General features: G+C 38.1%; 2 protein-coding genes across 2 annotated transcripts; one reads left to right on the forward strand and one right to left on the reverse strand.

Moving 5' to 3' along the window:
* Positions 1–552: 552 nt before the first annotated feature.
* zgc:85777 (uncharacterized protein LOC405871 homolog) lies at positions 553–20937 on the forward strand. Its single transcript, XM_042435514.1, has 9 exons — positions 553–775; positions 8371–8491; positions 14398–14527; positions 15950–16056; positions 16479–16646; positions 16964–17137; positions 17694–17855; positions 19464–19614; positions 20424–20937. The coding sequence occupies exons 1-9, from the start codon at positions 575–577 to the stop codon at positions 20512–20514; spliced, it is 1305 nt and encodes a 434-aa protein (XP_042291448.1). The 5' UTR covers positions 553–574; the 3' UTR covers positions 20515–20937.
* Positions 20938–21052: 115 nt separating this feature from the next.
* On the reverse strand, positions 21053–23289 carry bet1 (Bet1 golgi vesicular membrane trafficking protein). Its single transcript, XM_042435515.1, has 4 exons — positions 23113–23289; positions 22788–22894; positions 22493–22549; positions 21053–21887 (listed from the first exon to the last, which is right to left on the reverse strand). Exons 1-4 carry the CDS (start codon positions 23129–23131, stop codon positions 21732–21734), a joined length of 339 nt encoding a protein of 112 aa, XP_042291449.1. The 5' UTR covers positions 23132–23289; the 3' UTR covers positions 21053–21731.
* Positions 23290–24577: the final 1288 nt, after the last annotated feature.

Raw genomic sequence — 24577 nt, forward strand, 5'->3', positions numbered from 1 at the left:
TTAGCCAAGTATGTTAACATGTACAAGGACTTTGACTCCAGTTCCAATAACTGCATGATTATGCACAGACTTCAATATCTCACAACAATAATAGAAACTTAATGAAAATGTGATTTGATTTTATACAATTCAAACATGTTTCAAGACTGCAAACTGAGTTTAATATCATAAGAAAATGAATCAAATCCAGTAGATGCCTGGAATGATGAATGAAAAAACACACCCAAAGCATGCATGTTTTACAAATTGATTACCTGATTTTAAGTGGATTTTTATTTTTATTTTATTCTGCAACCTCAGAGATGTATCTTGTGACCCTCTGAGGGTGTCCAACCCCAATTGTTGAGAACCACAGGGATGCGAATGGCAACTGTAGCTTTCCTGGAAACTACAGGAGTACCTATTCTATTTGTTTAATGGTGGCATTTTCCTAAATGACGGAAGACGGTGAGTCAAACATTACCAACATCTAAATTTTCCACCAGGGTTAATTTTTTACTTCTGTAGAAACCCTACGTGCATTACAGGATAGACACATCCTGCGCATGCGCATTCAGACTGCTGTCAAACAGATATGGCGCTGCGTGAAGGAGCCCAGCGTTTAAACCTGCTAGTCAACAGCCGTAATTTCTACAAAATCACCTCATTTGTTGGTGTCCGGTCGTTGTCTGAAAATGTGTCATCTAAACCTGTAACGGCCAGTGCCCCAGAGACTACGGGCGACCATTTACTCTACACACAAGAGCACTTTGCATTAAAGGAGTCCCTCAAAAAGGTATGCAGGACTGCTAACGTTAGCTACCAAGCTTTGACGTTACTATGAAAACAAAAGCTTGTTTTTTGCTTTGTTTATCAGTTGACGGTTGGATATTTTTATGCCCGTGAGTGTAAACCAGAAAGAAGCAGTATCATTCCGCCGTATGTGCATGTAAGAAGCAGCCGGAGGCAGTGAACTAAAAGTGGGTGAGAGGTCACTATGCTAGCTTGTTATATAGTCCCCCTCAAGTTAACTGTGTCAATGGCTGTCGCTGCTCTATTATGCTTTCAGCTTCAGCCATAAACATCAAATTTCCTGCTGAACATTGTTCTGACTGTGCTACAATATTTGCAAGGGTTTTTTTTTTAAATATATGTCTGCATCCTGAAATGACTGTGCAAGCCTTTATGTTTCTGTTCGTAGGTTACGAGAAGGTGAATAAAGGACAGCAAGGCAAAGCGCCAGGTACACTGAGACTACACTGGTTTACAATATCAAACACAAAGCCGCTGGCAACTTGATTAATGTCAGCGGTCCTCTTGCCAACATTTGCAGCATCTCTGCTCTTGCACTGGATTTACCTAGGACTATAATTTTGTCATTTCAGATTTTCAACATCTGGTATTATATAGCTTGCCAGGAACAATTGTGTGACCATGTAGACCACCTGCACTCTTACACTCACACACAACTTCATCTCTTGATTATCTTGAAAAACTGCCTATCAAGCCAGTGCCTAAGCACATATAATATAGATATAAGGCCTGGTTAAGCAGCTGAGTATCTGCTCTTTGCTTGGGCAAGCATAGGATTCAGTGTAAAGACACATTAGGTTAGGGTTAGAGAATGGTGTCACCTGCTCAGTAGATTATTAGAGCCTGACCGATAGTGGATTTTTGGGGCCAGTACCGATATTAGGAGAAAAAAAAATTCTGATATCGATATTTTGCAATGGTCCCTCAAATATCAAACACTTGTTACAAAGATATGTAATGGAGGCAGGATATTTTACACTTAAACAATAAATTTTATTGTCCAATAAAGTTTATTTATAGTTATGAATGACTATAAATAAAATAAAACTAGAACTATATATATATATATATATAAAATTTGAATTAAGAAAAAGGATCAAATATACATAAAATGCTGCTTATATAACCAAAAAAAAAATAAAAAAATATTGGTGCATATCGGACAACATATACACTGATACCGATATATACCAGTGTATCTGGGATAGGCCAATATTGATATATCGGCCGGGCTTCAAGATTTATGACAGTATGGCCTGATATTCACGGGACCTAATGATAGGTCAAAACTTCATGTACCATCAGTACAGGGCATCCATAGGAAGGCTCACCAAACTTTGGGCACATTCCACTATGTGTATAGACAAATGTTCACAATGTGAGCCAAAGATCTCTATATCTCAGTCACATGCCGAGAGACAGCAATATGCATCCTGCGTGATTGGACTGTAATCAGATATGGAAAGTGTTCAGATATGCAACTAGCCATCTTAACAATAAAAGTTTTCAAGATGGATGTTAATAGCAGGCGTCAAAGAGACTGTAAAATCATGCATGAACTCATAGCAGCAGACAAAAGATTATTCCCTTGGGACATTCAGACTCACTGAAATGCTTTATTAAACAATGCAAGTGTATTTTGCTTACAGGAATATCACACGTGTTTTTTAGTTCCCACCTTATTCTTCTGTAACTTAGTCTGCCTCGTTTGTCATCGCTACAGTTTATTTGTGACATGCAGAATTACGGTAGACACTAATCAAAGCAAGCATTAGTAGTCAGACTGACTCATTTTGGATATTACTAGACAGACATTGGAGACACAGGCTATAAAAATAACAACAAGAGCCTAATTTAAGGTAAGGAGCAAAGATGTTGCAGTAAATGGAGGGAAGCTTATTGTGTGACTAAACCTTCAAAGGATGCCAAGGGGTTGAAAATAAACTAGCACTGGGAATAATGGGAAGGATGAAAATGTGAAAAGGAAATTCAGAACAATATGTTGTTAGTGCAGGAAAGGGAACTTGAGGCGGCATGGTTTATTAAAAGAATTCACTGTAGAATAATGTGTTTAAAGATGGTATACAAATGGGGTTATAGGAAATCCCTCAGCGACCGTTCAAGGTCAGACGTTCGTTTCCACTACAAATTTTCTGTTAGTGTATGGGGAGGGCAGAGGACCTTGTAGGACTGTTGTCTGTGTAGCTGTGTGTGTTACTTGGAGTGGTGTATTCATGGGCTCATTTATAGACTGGAAAAATGACTTCCATGCTAAGAAATTGGACTTCCAGAGCTTCCAATGTGTTCATACTACCAAACCGGCCAAGACTGGTGAGGCTGGAAGTCTTGCTCTTAATGAAGATAACCAGCCAATTGAGATCTGACTAGCACCTCTCGGGAAAGGCTTCACATGAGCAACCTTCCCTAGTTTCAGACTGGGATTTCCCCCAACATTACAAAGGAAATGTACTGTAGACAGACAAATCAAAGTTGTTACAGAGCAACATTGGGCTATAATTCTTTAGTTACAAATTACCACTCTTTTGCCAAAATTTCACATTAAAGTCCAACTGAGTTTAAATAGTTTTTTTTTTTCTGCTCCAGCATACGTTGCAGTTGGACTTCAGCAGGGCCCTCTTCTGCATCTGTTGATTCTTTGGCTGAATTAGTTGGCTCCTGTTCTCTCCAACTACTTGATATTCAGTTTGTGTATCCAAAGTAAGGGTAGGGCAAAGCATCAAAATGCGATATATCATAATACGGAGGAAGAGCTCTTTACCACTTTTACCGCAGACATTTGAACTCTTTGCTTTCTTGTAGTTAAGCCATTTGCTAGTTTATAGCTATTTGACGTTTTAATCATGGTTCGCATCCTAATGTTGCTGTGAGAAAGAGACTGTGACTTTAGTACACTCTGCGTGGTACACACTGCTATAAACTTCATAATATTTATAGTATATAATATACATAAAACATATATGCAATGATTAAATACAATACAGAGTTGAGTTCTGTTTAACGTATTTTTCCCTTTTTATAATGTATTGAATAAATTAATTTTTATTTTCTTGTCATACCATTAAAGTGGTCCATCCCACATGGGATTACATGACACATAATAATACATGTTAATATCAACTTCTGGCAATTGACATTAAACCACTGTAGTTTGGCAAAAATGTAATTTACATAGAAAAACAATATAAAAGCTATCTATGCAAAACAAATGTTTTCATTATTTCAAAGTCTTCCATAAGAAAATAAACTTTTCTAGGATGTTTTCTTCTTCACTCACACATATATTGTGATGTGTGGCTACAACTACCAATTATTTTCAATATCAATTAGTCTGCCAATTATTCTTCCGATTCATTGGTTAATTGTTAAGTCTATAAATATCAAACACGGAGGAAACAATGCCCATTACTTTTTCTCATTTTCGTCTTGTCTTTAGACTGCTTGCTTTGTCTGACCAACAGTCCAAAAAGATATTTTATTTACTATCACATATGACAAAGAAGAGCATTACATTCTTACATTTGAGAAGCTGAAACTAGCAAATGTCATCGGCATTATGGCATAAAATGGCATTTTATGCTTGAAAAACGAGTGACTCTCTTTTGATGTAGCCTTTTCTGTGAATTTCCTGCATGCTTACACCGTGGTTATCATTGGTAATAAGGGAAGGTGAGATGGCTATAATCTATAACATGGTGTATATAATATACCATGATAATGATTTACATTATCATACATTTTCTAGTATTAATCTGAGAATCAATAACCATATTGGAATGTCTACATTTTATACTAATTAGTAAATTAAATACCTGACTAATCATGGTATATCCAGTACTCTGCCGTCCTGATGATTTTCTGTCGTCTAACATCATATTGTCCAACCATAATTGTCAAAACATCTTGACAGGATCATATTATGAGTAAACCTGTGATTCCAGGCCTTAACTTATTGTATATTGTGTCATAGAAAGTGAAATCCACTTTAACACAATCATTTTGCTTTCCACAGAGAAGCCCTGCCTTGTGCTTCATGTAGAGAAAAGCACTGATACTCCAGACTGGACATTTTTGTAAGAATTTATATCGCAATATTGTTTACTCTATCTTACCACGTAAGAGTTTGGTGATGTGAAACTGTTGTGGTATGCAATGCAAATAGTCCACAGGAACCTTTGTGAAACGTTGTGGGATCACTCCCGGTCTTGTGACCTCTATGTTTCCCTTTCCAGCAGCTAGTGGTACCTCCCTTTCCCTCCTCAGGATCTGAACTTTGAACATGGATTTTTTTATTGCAGGTTACACGGGACCAGTACCTGCTTTTTTACTGCACTGTTTTGTGTTAGAGGTCATGTAAGTTAGTCTGATTATCACAGATTCAGGCCTGGGCATGTGTCCCATATATCTGTTGAAAGCAGTGTCTGTTTTCTGTTCTGGGTGGTAAAAAAGATGATGTCCATGCTTTCTGTCTTGTATTCAGATGTCTTTCAACCAGTACGTTTTTCTTGGCTAGTTGAATCGTTGGCTGGTTTGCGTTTGTGTGTTTTGGAGGAAGAAAATGAGTGCGCATCACTTCTTGCAATCCTGGAAAAACCTGTGAATTCTTCTTTGGTGCTTTGTTTTTATAGTTTGAATGGTAAACATAGGCCTAGTCTAGCTTTAGTGCTGATTGTGCTTTCACTCTCAAGCATAGATTTAGCCAAAGCTAAATGAAAGAGTAATAAAGTAGGGTTTATATGTCATAATCCATATTAATACACATGGCTCATTTAACTAATGTCATTGGATGAGGTTTAAATGTGATGATTCCTACAGTATTTTCACTAAATGCCTCTTTTGTTTTAATCATTGCTTTTCATTGACTTTACCTACCATTGACTGCTTATTGTCCTGAGCAGAAAAACACATTTATAGAGCAGACCGTCAGGGTTGTGTGGACACCATAGACCATTTAAAATGTTTGTGCATTAAAAGGAATGAACAACAATGAAAACACATTTTAAAATGATTGTTTATAAGATTGTAGCGGACAAGTGTTTGATTGCTTGAATGAAGACAGACAAGGAAAGTCATAGTACATAAGTTTTTATTTTATATATTTATTTATTATTTGATTTTTTTTTTTTAACGGCATGAACAGTATTTAATACATATTGCAGAAACTATTGTTGTCGCATTGTATACTCAAACTTCCTGTTTTCCAACCCTACTGTGGCAGGTAGAATTGTTAAAGAGGAATGACACAATTTCACACAAACAATAACACACACTGTAGGTCTGCTGCCCATTCTTTGTGCATGGGTGCAAAAGCTCTGTCTACAGGCGGATTTCCGTCAAAAGTGCATTATTTGTTCCATCATTTTTACCACTAACGCAAAAAAAACATTTTACTCTGCCACCGCATTTCTGCTTTTTGCATTGTATACGGTTTAACAGCAAGGGAAAGAGACGCTCATTGTTTTAGACATCAAGGCTTATTCAAACTTCCCGTGGTTGTATATGCATCGATTTTATGTGTCTTATTTTCTCCAAAATGATCAAAGGTATGGCAGTTTTATCCAGTACTTAATCAATACACCTGTTCAACAAGATTGAACATATAGAAAAGTGATATTTCAATCTGCTATGTCCAAAGTCTCTCAGCCACCGCCGCTATGTTTTACACAACCACAGCACACTAGATCAGCTAATAGCGAATGCTTACGAACAAGCTAAAACGAAAACTGTCTTTTTAACTCTTACGCTTAGTTTGTCATGTATCTTAAAATTTGGCAGAATCTTGTAAACTTAGCTGCTGACTTGAGACAAACCCACCCCTCCCAGTGAATCACATCAACAGCAGAGGGAGGAGGACAGGATGAATGACCGATACTGATACAGATACTTCATTCTTTCAAAACTTCACTCAGTATTGTGATGTCAGGAATATTATTTATTTTATTTTAGACATTTTTAGACATTTTAGATTTGTTCACAGTGAGATATTGAGTTTATATAGTGACTCTGCTGTTACTGTCACTGCTCTCAATAGGTGCCTTTACCAGGGATAAAAATCATGGCCAGAATGCACCAAATTGCAACATTTAAAAAAAAATTTTAAAAAAAAATTGTGGGGGGTGGGCATGGCCCTGGATCCCCCCAGGTGACTTCATGCCTTTGGCGCTTGTCATTGTTCAGCTTCACCTCACAACCTGGATACCAGTAGAAAAAACTTCAGTCAAAAGATTTTTTCTCACCAGCACCCATGTCTGTGAAGCAGCTTGAGTTCCCACAAAAATAGCACTGTATGAGTGTCTCAATAGATGGGTCATTCATAAGTGCTTTTCCAGCTGTGGACCACTTCCAGGTGCTCAAAATGAGTCACGGCACCAAGGTTCAATCATTCCGAAGCTAGGTTGTAACCCATTCTTCACTCCCTACGGATATTTTGTTCATGACTCACAAAACTAGCCAATAGTGGTAGACACTGATAAAGCACAATGCTGCTTTAAATCAGAGTTGAGAGACAAAACAAAAGCAGCTCTCACTGTTGAAAAATTATGTGCAAAATGCAGTGGAAAGACGACTAGAATCTGTTCCTTGCATACGAATTAATTGTTTTATTAAATTCTGGTACAAATCAGTATGAAGCTGGTACATTTGTAAATATATAATATTAGCTTTAGTTATCAAAATCAGATATCAGCCAAGTAATGTTATCCACCTCAAATATACTGGAAACCATTCCTTAACCACAGCTACATGCTAAATGCTGGTTATGTTCCATTCTTGAAGTATATAATATACTCAGCTTTAATTTTAGGCTTCGATGGAATGGCTGCTAAACCTGAAGGAATGTCATTAGTATGGGTCTCAGTACTGAGCCTTACATTTCCATGCTGTTATAAATATTACTTCAGAGGTTTCATTACCCTGCCAAGAATAAAAAATATGCGGGAAACACGTAGTTGCAAAAATATTGGCTTACAAATGGTTGAAGATACTGAATATCAGCACAGTATTGGTTATCAACATCTTCAGTACAACATCATCTCTGAATTCTGTCATGGTGTTGTTTTTAGCACAATTTTGTGCTCCAAAATGACTAATATTGGGATTGAGGCCAAAGTCATTGCATTGTTTTATGAGCCTGCAGCTTGTCATATTGTATGTCACCAGCCAAGCCTTGGTTATCAGTAGGGGACTGATAACATACATACATGCAGTATAGGAAATGGCATGCCATGCTTACTGTCACTGTATTCATTGTTGTCATCATTATAGATTCACCATGTAATACATTTTTCCAGCCTGCTCTCTATTCATTGATATGTAATACCTTATCTGGCTGTCTGCAAGAGATAGATTACATAGACTTAAGTAGAGATGTGCACCACACAGCAGGAAACCCATGTATGTGTAGAAATAATTGTATTCCTTCTTCCTCATAATGTATATCCTTCTGGTCTTTGTTAGAGATGGGAGATTGAATAGCAGGGTTATCATTGTTCACACAGAAATATGCAAACACAAACACATTCAAACATATCGTATCTCTTTTCTGTTGTGTTTGTGCTATAGATCATCGATCAGGAGATCAATCCACATGTGGATCAGTGGGAAGCAGAAGGGAAGTTTCCAGCCCACAGAGTCTTCAAGATCTTAGGAAGTGCCGGCTTTCTTGGAGTCAACAAACCAGTTGGTAAGATGTCTCAAGATTATCTGTTCTTCTGAGAGGTTAGTATTCAAAAACCAATAAAAATACAATATTTAGTTGTGTTAAACATATACAAGCTGCAGCAGAAGCTTTTGGGTGATGCAATAGCTCAGTCAATAGCGCCTCACAACAGCTATCTCCAAGAATCAGTTTCTCTATCCTGTTGTTGTGGCATGAAATTGCCCATAGGAACAAGAGCTGGTGTGTTTGTCTGCCCACTTATGTCTTTTTTAGATCTATAATGGACTAGCGGTGCATGTTGGGATAGGCTCCAACCCCTGTAACTCTGAAGAGGGATTTAGGATAGCCTAAATGTGAGTGATTATTATTTTTTAATCAGAGATAACTCCTTCTGAGAAATGATGAGAGAGCTTAATTAATCAAGTGGGTTTTGTGTGCATTATCTGGAGCAGAGCAATGGGAAAAATGTCTGATTTAAAGACCTTGAAGGCTTTTTTTATGTTGAAGGAGGCTTGTTTTCTGTGAAATTATCTAAGGAGATAACAAGCTTGCTGGGAAATGATGATAACCATAACGTCAGGGTGCCAAGCTCAGAGCACCTTTCTTGCTGATGGAATAGCCTTTAGCCAGATTAAACCTCATAGACAACTTTTGTTTTAAAAATACAGTAAAATTTGAGTAAGTTAATATAATAACATCTCTGTGAGCAAACTGCTAAAACCTACTAGATTTGAACCTTTTCACCTGCTTTTTTACATTTACCTGAATGCTTTAAATGGACAAGTTATGAGCATAAAATAACAGTTAAAAGCCTAGAGATGTTAGGCTTGTGTTTACAGAATATGTATCCATTATACGAAAATGGCTCTGAAAGTGTGAGAGAGCATTTTCTGACACAGATTTAAGTCCATTTGTATTCTTGGGAATTTTAGTGGGTGATCCATGGAAATATGAAGACTGATTAACCATCTTGGCCTCAGTCTACATGATATATGTTGCTGGGACATGCTGTTTCTGTCGCCATTGCAAAAACTCCCTTTTTCAATCCAAGAAGACAATGAAAAACAGTTGCTCAGAATTTAAAGTTGTGGATATAATTTGCCTAAACATAGGGACACTGTAGGTGGACCAAAATGAATCCTGCAGCAGTGGAAACTGAGGAATTCTTCACTGTCTGTGCATTTGACCATCTCAGGAACATTTGGCACGTCTTTTTTTACAGCTGAATTCATGTTCCATTCATTTTCTTTCTGTTTGACAGCCATACATTACAGTTGGTCTGGTCTAGAAATGTTCCCACTGTGATGATAGGTGCTGGTGTCACAGCAACATCCCACAACAGCTGTCTGTTACAGTATATCCCATTTCCAGATGTGTACCCAGCTGTGTCACTACTGGTGTGGAGGAGGGAGCGGATAAGTAGAGCACAGAAACCCGAGATATTTGTGGTTGTGATTTGTAGTAGTTAATTCTGAAGATGAAATGCACAAATCTAAAAATTTCCACAAAAAAAAGACTGATATCTCTTTATTGATTTGCCACTTCTCAGTCTTACCTTGATAACATCACTGTGGTAAAAAACATTTTGATGTTGAAAAGAACAGATGTGTGAACAACACTGTTAGTGAATTGTGCGAAGAAGGTTCTACCACAAGTCTGTAGGTCAGAGAAGAGGGAGGGCAAGGGAATTAAAATGTGCTGAGTGCACAAGCATTAAGCATTAGTTGACAGGATTAGAGAGGAGGAGCGGCCCAGCGGAAGAAGGTGTAAAGACACGCTGTATAATCAGGTGGTAGATTACCTGCTATGATGTCCTGCTCAGTGTTTGGTAAACTAAATTCTAAAAAATGAAAAATGAAGGTTTCAAGTAATTCAGAAACAACCGTGATAATAGTGGGAATGACTAAAGCTACCATAGTATTAGTCTTTGCAAAAATAGTGCAGTTGGAGTAACCACAGCTAGACGTGGCCCTTTTCTTGCCATACTGACTAACGAAGCACACTCGCAAAGAATTCTGCTCTGGGTTAATTGATTTAGTGGCTTGGATTACAGACATGGGAATAGGGACTGAGGAGTCTGTGCAATAGAGAGATGATTCAGCTGGAATGAAAGAAGTATTTGAAGGCCTAGATCAGAAAAGAACTCAAGACAAACACACCACTAAAAAAAGCTCTTATAAGAAAGTCGTACAGCATATGATTGAGTAGCAGTCTAGTCTCAGTCACAATGAATTTATGTTTAAGAATTACCCGAAATCTTCTGCTTTGTTTCAAGATACAGACACGGTTGTAGAAAATACTTTGTAGGGGTAAACTGCACAGGGAACCAGTGAAATTAATTTATAGTTTGAATTATGGATAACGTTTTGGAATTAGTGGTTATTTCATGGAAAATATGTCTCAAATACTCTGTGTAAGACTTCAGTGACTTGTTAAGGCAGTGTCTTAGTGATATGTTGCAGTTACATTTGCTGTAGTGATCATAGCACTCAGACGCTCATCGGGCCATTTAGCATATTGCCATAACGTACAAGTCATAGCATAAAACTAATTTGAGAGTTGGCCCAAAATATTATTTTGGTCTGTTTTCAATTCTTGTTTCTAGGCATTTTATGACTTGGGAGCCCCTCTGTGTGCAACAATGACTTTAAATCTGGGGACATGGATCACTGCCAGGGAACTACATAGATAAAGGGCAGGGGTTTGAACTTTAAATGGTCACATGTTTGAAACGGGCAACAAATTTAATGTACCTGTTAGCAATTTTTGGAGCCACACATTGTCCCCTTACTTAGTCCATAGACAAGAAAGCTCAACACTCATTTTCCACTACTTTTCCATGTACAAGTAAAGGTATTATTACTTTTAAAAACATGAGAACAGGAAGTTTTTCCAAGGCAGCCATGTTGAGGGAGAAGACAACCTTTGGCTCCCTGCCTGTTTTCCTTTGCTCTGACAGAGAAGTATCCGCAGTTCACACCATGGCAATGGCCTTGTGTCCTGCCTCAGAGACCCTGGCAGCCTGCACAGTTTCCCCTTTAACTGAATATTTTTTATACTGATGTTTAGGTGGATAATCGCTCAGAGAGACCTGTGCCAAGTAGTTTCCTTTCTGATAATTTTTTCTTTAGTAATACCACAATGAATGCATTATAGTGGCTAGTTTTTCTATTCAGAATCATTACTAAAACAGTGACCTTTAATATTTAATATTGCAATACATTGTTATGGCGGTTCATGCAATCGTGAGTTGAATTCTAGTGCAATTACACCTATTTCCATTGTAGTACAGAATTTTCTTGGAGATGAGTTTATAACAGCGATTTATTGACTCTCTCTTCCATGTGTCATCCTCCAAGGAGCAGTGATCTGTTTTATCATCCGGTCACTTATGTTGCTGTGATGACACAATACAGGAAGACAATAGAATAGAAAATTGTTGCTAGTGTCTGCTTGTGCTGCACCTTTAAATTCTCTCATCCTTTATCTGTCAGTATATGTTTCATATAGGGCTCCAACTGATGAGAACCTATGCTGAGGAACATCTGCTGTTCAGAAGAACCATATGCGTATAGGATTGACATTTGTGATAGAATTGTGTTTGTTTTTCTTCTGCTTGCTTGTTCAACTAGACAGCCTGCTGTTTTGTTTAAAGTGGGATAAACCTCAGTGCTTCCCTTCGTCCACATTATCCACCGCAGGGTTTCCAGCCGCGCGGTATCGCTGCACAGCTGCACCTGTTTCCTCTTATTTTTGGCTCCCCCCGCTCCCTTGTTTGCTTGTCCCGCTATATCTCACCCTTTTTGTCTGTCCCCATTTATTTTGCTCGCTTTCTTTCACTCCCTGTCTCTCTCTGACAGTCTGCCTGACTGCGCTTTCCATTATTCGATAACTAGTCTGACAGGTGATATTAAACCACTTAGCTAGAGTTGCAGGCCTCCATGCGGTAAATTCGCTCATAATTATTCATTGTCAGTCAGTGCTAGTATCCATCATCCAGTGGTTGGCATACTCTATTTAGTCATAGGAGAACTGAGCACCGAGCATTTCTCAAATGCTCATTGCTGTTACTTTTGGCTGACTGGACATTATCATCCAAAGATTTGTCCTAAATGAATCGCTGTCAGATTTAACTGGCTAGACCAGCATTGGATGATGATGAGAACATTGATTCTCACAGTTTCATTTTGACAATATTTGGATTTGTTTGTATTAACCACAAACAACTTGAGAGAAATACATTATGAGAGTAGGTACATTAAAGGTATAATATGTAACTTTTCCTCATTGAAGTGACTAGAGTTGTGTACTTAGCACATTATCCCAACTCTTTCCAACAGTTTTCAAATGCAGAGAGATCTGTAATTTTAATCAAGGTAATGGTCCGTTTCATTTGGTTGCCTGTCAGTGGTGTCATGTTCCCTTTACCCCCTCTACCAAAGAGTATACGTGCACCAGATGATGATCATCTTGTGCACATGCGTCAGCATTGTGGCTGTCCGCAACAATGGCGTCATCTCCTTTACCCTCTACCAAAGAATACACGCACACAAGATGCGTGCGTCAGCGTTGTGGTCATCTGCCAGAAGCTGTCATAAATTGAGTTTTTATCCAATTTTAAGCCACATTTTTGCAAAGTCTTGTGTCTGCCGAACAGCTTGGGAGAAACACTGATTTTTATCGTGAAACTGCTTTATTCAGTGTTTTTTTACTGGTTTTAATCACCGGGTTTATTTGTTTTGGAGAGGAGGAAACCTCTGCAGATAGTTCGGCTCCCGGGGAGGGCAGAGCACATAAGGACATACATGGCATAAAAATAGACACAGTATATACGCGTTGTACATATATAGTCCACTCACCGCCACTGCAAGACAGATGAGCGCACAATATCGATGAGGAAATTGTCTGTGATGATAGTGAAGAGTTGTGTGTAATCTGTTCTGAGGTTTAAAGGTTCCTGATGGCTGTAGGGGATTTTAGCATTACCTAAGCCTGTAAATAAACTTAAAACTAACATAAAAATAATAAAGAAAACACAGCACTGTGCCGGGAGCCACTAGAGAAGTTGCAGAAACTGACTGCAGAGTACTGTCTGTCTAAGAGAAACTGTACAGCAATGATTGTTGATTAATAACGAAGGCAACAACTCCCATGATCCCATGCTGGTCTTATTGTTTTGATTGAGAGAACCCTAGTGGCAGAAAACCAGTGCATTTAACTGGCTAATTCCATGAAACATGGGCGGAAAAGTGGCCTTTAGCATTAAGAATATCAGTATGAAAATCAGGCTGTTCATTTCACAATGGATGCTCTGTGTGAGGCTAACTGACAGAAAGTGATGTTTTAAACTTGGTTTATCATGCACTGTTATACTCCATTAAGGACCTAAGGTCTTTGCAAATGTCTCCAAATGAGCAAACGGACATCCATTTTTAACTTTTCCAGTGAATGGGATGTTTAAGAGATCAAAAACAAGTTTTATATACTGAGTAGAGCAGATGAGATGGCACTTAGATGGCAGTGACCCTTATCTGCAGCATGCTGCTGATCTCCCAGCAGTGCTTTTTACACATAATTACAGATAGTACAATTAATGATAACATCCTATAATGAATTTGAGTGCATGGTCTGGTGGTGACAGATCAGTTCAGAATATTTGGAATGTATAATAATGTGCTATGCATTGTGTGAGGAACAGATGTAAGGGAGACAGAAACTGAGTGCAAGGCTAGTTTAAGTACATTTGTCCAAAATAACTTGCTCTCTCTTCTTCTTTCTCTCTCAACTAAGTGATGGGGCTCTATTATCAAATGTGCACAAAAAGAAAAAACAAACATTTAAACACAAGAGATGTCTAGACAGTTTAAAGTGAACTTTCAGCCTTGAACTGTGAGCGGTAGTTGAAGGAGTGTGTGTCTTGTCTTTTGCAGAGTATGGAGGCTTGGGGCTTGACTTCAGCTACAGCGTGGCAGTGTCAGAGGAGCTGGGCAACATCCGCTGTGGAGGCATCCCTATGGCCATCGGTGTACAGACTGACATGGCTACTCCCGCACTGGCCAGGTACAATCATCAGGACAACAGCTAGTCAGTGGCTCAGCCAACAATTTCAGCTTTGTGGTTTTCCCTTTTTACACCACTGAAAGAGTCACTCATGTCGGAGCTGAAGTACATTTTCAAGCATTCCTCTTACTCATGTACTTGTCTCATTTTGAGATGATAAAAGCTTACTTGTATTGCTTCCCCTGGCAACAACTGTCAGCCTGTATAGTCTGCATATAATAGTATTTTGTTGGACGTATTACATTTTAAAACCAAACTATCAAAGAAACACTTTTATTTCAAATATTTTCTTCATTGTTGGGTATCTAGTGTTCTCTGTCTCCCTTTTCACCCCTCTTTTCTTAGCATGACTATATTTTAGTGTAAAAGAAATTAATCCTAAGTCCATTCTGTACATACCAAATCCATATCCATGTTGTTTATTTGTACCCTAATGTACACATTTTTGCAAGGATCCCTAAAATGTGCCTATTTAAGAGCTGTGTTATATCCTGGAGGCAGAGGATTTTACAGTGGAACAATAAATTGATTATTAACAGACTCTGCAGCACCATCTGCTCAGCTGTGATACTCCTTTGGTAACACAGTGGCTGCAGACACAAACTAAAGATCATGTCAATCACTTTTTACTTCAAAATGTGGCAGTTTTAGTTTTAGTTTTTGATTGTGACAAGTCAAGAAGATCAGCCCTCTAATGTGTCAGCACATCTCAACACTAAGAGCGAGAGTCAAGTGAAATCTTATTAAATAAACTTTACAGTAAAATCTTTTTTTAGTTCAGGCCTTTTTTTTACTGTGGTGTTTAATATGTATCTCAGTGGTTTTATTACCGTTATGCTAGAAAATACAGCCTGTTGCACAGCCCTTTATCAAAGTTACACTCCCGAGACAGTACATGTATAAATATATCTGGAAATTTTTTCACCCACGTAGGCCTCGGCTTGTTGTTATATCCTCTTGCTATGAAACAGCTGCTGGTGACACAAGAAATATTTCAGTGAAACACACTTACAGTCTCAGGAGCTTAATGAGGGGATCTACACTAGCCTGCAATAAGGTTGAAGTAATAAGAGAGCAGCAGGGGGTAAAAGGGGGATACATTGGGAATTTCTGGATAAGACTCCTTCCTCTGTCCCACTGCAACTGTAATTGCCTCAAACATGACGATGTTGTTTTAAAGCACACAACCCATTGCTCTTTCTTGCCACAGTTACATAATGTAGTTAAAGAGTTTCACACAACTTTTAGTAAAGATTTGCCTGCCAATCATGTTCACATTAGGTATTAAAAGTTCATAGATGTCTTCTTGATAGTAGCTTACAGTAAAGCAATAGCAAAAAGAATATTCTTGGATTCACCACAGTTTCTAAGAGTAACTAGTTACCAATATTTCTGTGTGTTCGTGTGTGTGTGTTTGCGCAGGTTTGGTTCAGCTGAGCTAAAGAAAGAGTTCCTCCTTCCGTCCATCATGGGGGATAAAGTGGCCTGCCTCGGAGTTAGTGAAGTCGGAGCAGGATCTGATGTCTCAAGTACGTCGCCCCTTCATCATTATCTGCTCATTTATTATCATATGATTTCCTTTTTTCCTCTGACGGGCCATTTTGAATAAGATTGTCACTAATGCTGCGAAAAAGTATTGAGGAACCAGAAATACAGCAGCTATAAAATCGAATTCGCACTGATATTCTCGTCTCTCACTTTCATCAGATTTCACAGATTACATATGTATAATGTTTGTTTCACCTTGAATAAAACACCAGCTTTAGGATCTTTAGAATAGTCTTTGGTGAAACTTTGTGTTTTAAAGCCTTTTTGATTTAAGGAACAAAATTGTATTTCTCTGCTTATTCATCCATTGAAACTATTCATTTAACCTTTTATCCCCACACTCATCTTCCCAAGTGTAACTATCTCACCATCCATTTACACACTCCACCACACGTTGATTCAGGTATTAAGACTAAGGCGGTGAGGAAAGGGGATGAATATGTGATCAACGGGGGAAAGATGTGGACCACCAACGGTACCCAGGCTGACTGGATGTGTCTCCTCGCAAACACCAGCGACGGACCCCCACACAGGAACAAATCTCTCATCTGTTTGCCCATGAACCTGCCAGGTAGGATCAGTCTCGGGATGCTTGTCTTGGACAAAACATTTTAGCAGGAAATTGCAGTTTCTAATTAATCTCCATGGGATTCATTGACATTTATAAACAATTTCCTAATTTTAAGACTCTGTAGGTTTCTCAGTTCTACAGTAAACACAGACGATTTACTGCAATGTTCTTACATTTTTTTGCCAGAGTGGTAACCCTAAAACACCCTCTGCTCATAATTTCTGTATCCATTCTATCGATAGCATTTCTTATAATTAATGTACCTTTGCCAATACGCATTATGGCATTTGTTTTGTTTCCTGTCCTCCCCATTATAGGAGTACACATCGCCCGAAAGATTGATAAAATTGGTATGTGGTCATCAGACACAGCCGAAGTGTTCTTTGATGATGTCCATGTTCCCTGTAAGAACATCATTGGCCAGGAAGGCATGGGCTTCACCTACCAGATGCTTCAGTTCCAGGAAGAAAGGCTCTGGGCAGTGGCCAATGGTGAGTGTGTAAAAAGGTGAATAAGTAAATAATTCACCTTCATCCTGTCTTTGCTTTATCTCTTCCTGAGGCCATATCCAGTCTTAAGATGTTATCTTTCCTAGTTTTCTTCACTTCCCGCTCCCATTCTTACCACACGTCATCCGTCTCCCACAGAATTCACTGTAAATTGGTTATTTCCTTTTCTGATTCAGTGTCCAAAGAGTAGGGAGTTGAGGTTACATAGTTCAAAACATTAATCTTCTTTAAAGTACTTCTGCTTTTTATTTTGATTAACAAGCATATGAGAAACAATTTACTAGAAGAGAAACTGTATATGCTATTACTGAAACTAACCGTAATATTCTCTCTGGCTGTGATGCTTCATATTAAAAATCAAACACAAATAACAGTCACTCATAGACAAGCATTAAACTCTTACCACTAAGACAAAGTGATATAATCCAAACCAGAACACTTGACACGTGTGTGGATTCAATAGTAGTAACGCTCGTGAGTGATGTTTGTACTTAGTGAACAGAACAAACCTACATCACCTCCCTGTCTCAATCTGCAGTTGTGACCACCATGGACAACATCATTCAGGAGACCGTCCAGTACACACGGCAGAGGAAGATCTTCAAGCAGCCTGTCCTCTACCACCAGTCGGTTCATTTCAGGTTGGCTGAACTGCAGACGGAGGTCGAGCTGCTCCGCTCCCTCCTCCACCGCGCTACAGGTGAGATCACTTAATAGAGGGAGATGACACAACATAAATCAAATTTGAGTGTTAGCTTGCTCCTTTTTGGCTGAGGACATACACATATAACAAATGGATGTATTTATATTGCAGCTTTGGTTTTTATGTGTGCATATTTGTGTGTTTATGACTTTTTGTTTATATATTTACCGTATGATTTATGCATCATTATGAATCATCCGTATGATTTTTTTTTTTCATATGTACATACCAATGCAGTGGAAAGCCTTCAGCTATTACAGCTATAACACTGTAATGTTAATTGTGGAAATAATAATAAATAAACAATACAATTTATTTTCAAATGTTGCACTACAGGCTTTTCTAGAATAAGGTGATTTTTTTTTCACTTTATCCATAAATCAACTTGAGTTATTTCTTACACTTATTCAAATCTGGATTTGGAACATGTTAAGTGTTTTAAGAAAACTACACTAAGTGCATGAGTCTATTAAAACCACAGATAAGACTTAGTTCTCAGTAAGAAAGGACACAGTTGACTCAGCTCTACAAGAATGATGTGAATGCCAGACTAGCCTTGACTTAGTGATTTGTTCATGTATAACGCAACCGGTTTGTTTAGATGACAGAAGGCATGTTAGCGGGCTGGATAATATTGTGGTAGCTCTGTATTAAGATAGTCAGCTATGACTATATTCTGTCTCACTCAAGTGGTATCAATTTGATTTGATTTTTCGCTTTTTAAGCTTAGATTTTGCAGCCATTCAACTGCTATTCTAACATTGCCGTTTCTTTATTTTCATGCAAGTCTTTTGCTATATTGTTTTTTTCCTTGAAAGGGTTAGGCTACTATATTTGCCTTTCAAAGAATATACAATAAATTACAAACTCATTAGTTGTCAATAATTAGGTAATTGAATCAAACTGCTTACAATTTGGAATATGGGAATGGCATGTTGAAGACGATGTTCTTTTATATCAGGAACCATTTCATTGTCTCACTGAAGGAAACTTCAAGATACGGACAGGAAAAGCCAGGAATCAAAGCAGTAACACCACGATAAGAGCAGACCTGTCCAACACCCAAACTATTGTTGATTTTATGTGTGTACTGGCACAATGTCAACAACTCGCTGACTTGGCCACCTGAAAAACTGGCACATATCCACCTATTCTAAAATAATTGCAAAACAACCTCAAGTGCTTCCCGCTGCAGTGTTAATGATATGAATTTGTGTCTGGATCTGTTTGGCAGATGTCCAAGATCTTGTTGTCTTCATGCTCTGTTTATTACCACTTCAGTTGCTAGCAGCTTTAAATTAATTCATCTAGCTGGTAACAGTTCAAGTCAGATTTGGCTGCACAGAAACAGGTCAAAGTATTTGTGACAGAGGTAGATAGACACAGACAGACACACAAACTAACTCCCTTACACATTGAAACAAGGAAAATCATGCAGTTCGCACATCTCCCTCTTAATGGTAACAACAATTCAAGCATTGATCGAAAGCACTGGGAAAAGGCCCGACTTGGAAAAATACTAAGTCAGAGCCTTCCAAACCACCATCACCTTTCTTTTCCTCATTGTTACTCTGCTTGTTCCACTTCTCTCCTTTTTTATTGCAGCAATGTACATCAAAGGCAACGATGTCACCAAGCTTGCGTCCATGGCCAAATTAAAGGGGGGCCGCCTGGCCAGGGAAGTGAGTGACAGCTGTCTCCAGTTCTGGGGAGGGATGGGCTTCACCAGTGAGGTGCAGGTCAGCAGATTCTACAGGTGAGACTGGCCAGAGGAACGTCAACAGAGATGAACAACAGTATGTCTTGTGTCCAGTGACCCTGGTTTTAGTGGGTTAGGATTAGAAATGTAGTTTGAAGAACTGAACCACCAACCACTGGTGAACTGAATAATATGTAAATAAATATATCTATATACAGTATACTGCGTGGGTGTGTGCATACACTATTGTATGAACCACATAGCACCATGATTTTCAATTTTCTCACCCGCGCACTCTGTTATCTGATTGCAAAAAAATATATATATATATATATATCTGCACCAGCAACTAACACTTTGCGAGCCAACTATTGTTATATTTGGATGTCAACTATATGCACTTTTCTGAGGGTGTAATGTTTCTGTTACCATTTATCCGTGGTAACAGAAACCTAGAGTATAATAAATCTTCCATGTATTTCAGAAGGAATTTTAACATAATTCCAGAGTCGCAAAGTTTGAGTCAGATTGACTGATGGCTTTTAAAGTAGAATATGATCAAATAATAGTAATAACTCTTGAGGACATGCAGTTAGGATCAGCCTCCTGCTGTGCAGTGTTGGGCTGGGAGCCTTCTCTTTTTTATTACAAGTAACACTGTGCTTGATTCATGGTCTCCAAGTCCTTATTTTACACTGTACTGACATCTAGTGATGGGGCAAATAATGCAGCTGAACAAGGGGTTTCAGGATACACCAAGTTGTCACTCACTGCTGGAATTATTTCAGTAAATCAGATGTGGCAGGAAATTCAAATAACTGTGACAGAAAAGACCTCAGTTTGTAATAACTTTGTCTTTTCCACAGGGATTCCAGGTTAATGTCGATTGGTGGAGGGGCTGATGAGGTCATGCTGGGAATCATCTGCAAATACATGGACACACTACCCAAGAAGTGATGTCATCTATGATTCACCTAGGGACTGATGTCACAACATTGCTGATAATGTGCTAAATATTCACAATGAATTGCGAAAAAGAAAAAATAACAAATCACCCAAGTGCAGTTTACCTCATATGTTTAAAATTTTTAAAATATTCAATTAAGTCTGACCGTTTTGATTTGTGCCTGTTTTAACTGTACTGCATGTGGTCAGAAGGAAATACTCACAGTAACATGATCACAGAATGAAGCTTTTGTTATTTTGCCCTGACTTTATAAATGTGTACAGCCATCTGACTGACTTTATAATGATATATGATTTGTAATGAGTTCATTTAAATATAAATAGCCCTTGTGAGACTAAATCTATTTTTTTAGAATAGACTGAGCAGAATAATGGGGATAAAAATAACTGTAAAATAAATGTCTATCAAAGATACTGACTTGTTGTCTGTCATTGACATATTGATAAAAACCAAGTAAAATACAAGTTCAATTGATATGTATAAGTAGCACACACTTAAACTGGACACACAAGTATTGGTAACACTTGATTCGAGCATAAAATTTGTTTATTTACATTAAAAAACATTTTACAACAAAGTTGAAACAATATTGAAGTACACTGCTATTATTTTTTGTATGAATGCCAAATTTTGTAATATATCCATTCATTCTTGAGAGCAAATACACTACATTATGTGTTTCATATAGCGTTCTATAACTTACTCACTTTGAACACAATTTGGCCTGTATGATACACTAATCCACAGATTTGTCATACCTTATCATTACTCAGTGTGTTTACTAGTGTATTAAAGATCTTGACACAGTATCATTAATCCTCTTCTGCTGTTACTTGTACATTGTTGAGTCTTAACAACTTCATCCAGGTAAATTGGGCTGAAATTTAGAACATCAGCAGTATATACTTTAGGTATACAGTACAGTATACATGATTCCTACTTCTCAGGTTCATCCTTCTGCGCTGTTCTAAACCAGTTTTTGTTTTTTTTTAGGCGGGGGACAACACCAAAGTAGGAGTCCCTAACATGACTCAATTTGGGGGTCATGCTGTGAAATTGCTGACAGAGAATTGGGCACTTGTATTAATTAATAAAAGGCCTTTTCTTCCTCACCGTCATCATAATACTGGTTTAGTTTAGAGATTCATCAGACATTCTGGGGAGGAAGATGTGGAGCACAAGGGCCGAGCCCAACAGGGTCCCGCTATCACCTCAGCTTGATGAACCAGTACAGGACAAAGAACACAAAAAAGCAGAAGAGCAGCATGTAGCACAGCAGTTTGGTCTGACTGCCTCTTGACAGCTGTTTCACTCTGCCGATGGTGGCGCCAAGCAGGCCGCCTGTTGAGTCAAAGTCTGAGTCCTGTGGTGGGAAACGGATAAAAAGTCCTAAGTCCAGCAGGCAGACAGGCCAGTTAACAAACATAATACTTAGATCCAAGGAAATGTTACTATATCTTGCAGTGAGAATGTGTGGTGTAACTAGCATACTCTAGCTCTGTACTTAAGCACTTTCCTCTAGTTAAATACTTCAATTTAAAGCTACTTAATACTTCAACTGCACAATTTAAGAGTTACTTGTACTTTTTGCTCCTAGACATTTATTTAACAGTTAAAGTTGCAACCGCTGGTTAGACAAAACAATGAACTTGAAGACATCTCCTTGGACTTTGGGAAATTGTAATGTGCAATTTTCACTATTTTCGAACATTCTGGGACAAAATAGTTAATTGAGTAATCCAGAAAATTTAAGTTACAGTAACTCCTTCTCAACTAGCTGCAACTTGGAAAACGATCAAATAACCAAATAGTGACAGGAGTGATTCCATAATGAGTACTTTTTTCTCTTACTTTTTTTACTTTCTGCACTTTTACTTAATGAATTGATTCAGACTTTGAATGCAGGATAAATCCACATTACTGGTATTTTGATTACAGTGTTGCACACAAAGAAAAAGTGAAACTCACCATATCATCCAGCATCTTATTCTGGTATTTGACTTCTGTTCCTATGTCGATAGACAGCTGTAGATAACAAATTCATATTACTTCACGCCTGTAGTTTTTTAAAAGAAATATCTACACATTGGACACTGAAAATAACCATATATATTTTCCAGATGCACAAGTAGCAACACAGAAGTCGCCACAACACTGATGTACAGCTTTAGCTGTGACAGTCACCAGTTAATGACAGTAACAGTTAACTAGTACATATCATAGACTGTATGTGGAACATATCAGTTCATCAATAGTTGCTTACACTTTTCAAAGCGTTGACTTTGGCTCTCAGTCCCTCCTGCAGGTGTTCATTTTCCTCCTCATACACACTGTATCCACTTGCTACATAATTCCCAGAGCCTCCTTCACCTTCATGAAACGACAGAGACAATTGACACAGCGTTAGTTAACTATTTTGTTAGCATTTGAATCCTGTAATAGCGTTAAACCCGTTAGTTATCTGACGTGGGCCTGCAATACACATCAACGAGCATTCATTGACATCAGTTAACAACATTAGCCACGTTAGCTAGCTAGCATGCCAGCTAAGTATGAGCTTAAAAACAAGAGTTATGTTTGTGTCTTACCCAAACCGGCGCGCCTCATTTTGACTAACTGAAAGTAACACTGCCCGGTAGTGTATGTGTGTAATGTCTAAGAAATTAAACTCGGATACAAGAAGCTATAGATTAGCTGTCGTAACTGTAGCAAGTCAGAACACATCAGCCAACGCCACGACATCATACGGTGGCCGGCGAGGACAATCCTTCCTTGACAACGCCGCGTAATGCAAAGTGAAAGAAGTGATCAAAATGCTTGCAAAAAAAAAATATTGTTCGGATAAAAGTTTTCTATTTCCAAATTATATTTTAAGAGTTACCCTAAAATGTGTAAAAAATTAAATTAGTACTTTTAAATTTTGAAATTTGTAGGTATGTTTGTCTGCAGTTGTGTGTGTCTCTTTGCCGTTTATAATAAAAAATAATACATTCAATTTTAAGCGCATTTCTCGTAACCAAAGGATATTTTACATACAGAAAAAAACTTTTCAAAAATTAAAAAGACAGTCATGTTGTGGGGACTCTCCCCCTTAAGGGGACAAAAAGCAAGTCTCCTTAACGTAAAATATTGATTTTAGGGTGAAGACTTGGTTTAAAGTTAAGGTAGGTTTAGGGTTAGGTTAAGGTTTGGGTTAGGGTTAGGCATGTAATGGTTATGGTTAAGGTTAGATAAGTCTCCAGGAAATGAATGTAAGTCAATGTAATGTCCTCTGAAATGATGGAAACATGACTGTGTGTGTGTGTGTGTGTGTGTGTGTGTGTGTGTGTGTGTGTGTGTGTGTGTGTGTGTGTGTGTGTGTGTGTGTGTGTGTGTGTGTGTGCGTGTGCCTGCCTTTAGGAAAATCTATTTTATATGCCAATGTAACTCACCTTGAAATCACAGCAGAAATTAGCACCACGGGGTGACAAATCCACTAACAAAGACAAACTACACTCACCATCAGCATCTGCCTGTATTGACTGTGCCTCATATGCATTCTGGACTGACAACATTTATCTATGGTTTAAGGAGGGTGTTTAAGTTAATCATTATCAGGCAACAGTAAACACTACATGATCCTTTCCAATTAATGTGACAATTTCTATTACTGAAGAGCTTTTATCTTCTCTCTGCTGCTGTATGCACTCCTGGCTGTCATGCTGTTCATTTAATGATAATTTAACTGCTTAGTATCATGATGAGCCATGTTACACAGGGGCCAGTGCTGTGACACAGTGGCAAGTCATTAGGCCCAACATTGTCATGTTTAGTTTTCTTCTGATGTTAAGGTCAAGAGCCTCATTATGTTATTTTCTCTTTTCTCAATAATATTCAATGGTGTCCTCATACTGTAGAGAGATTATCCAAGTCTGAATTATCATATTTATGTGCCACTCATTTTATAGTGGGTATATGTGTGGGAGTATCATTCATCTTTTTGGTTGCCAGGCTCATCTCCTTAACCCAAAAATATGGCAAATAAGTGTATTTCAAACAGTCTATAGTCCAACA

Source organism: Thunnus maccoyii, chromosome 15 (genome assembly GCF_910596095.1).
Source record: "Thunnus maccoyii chromosome 15, fThuMac1.1, whole genome shotgun sequence".
Lineage (NCBI taxonomy): Eukaryota > Metazoa > Chordata > Actinopteri > Scombriformes > Scombridae > Thunnus > Thunnus maccoyii.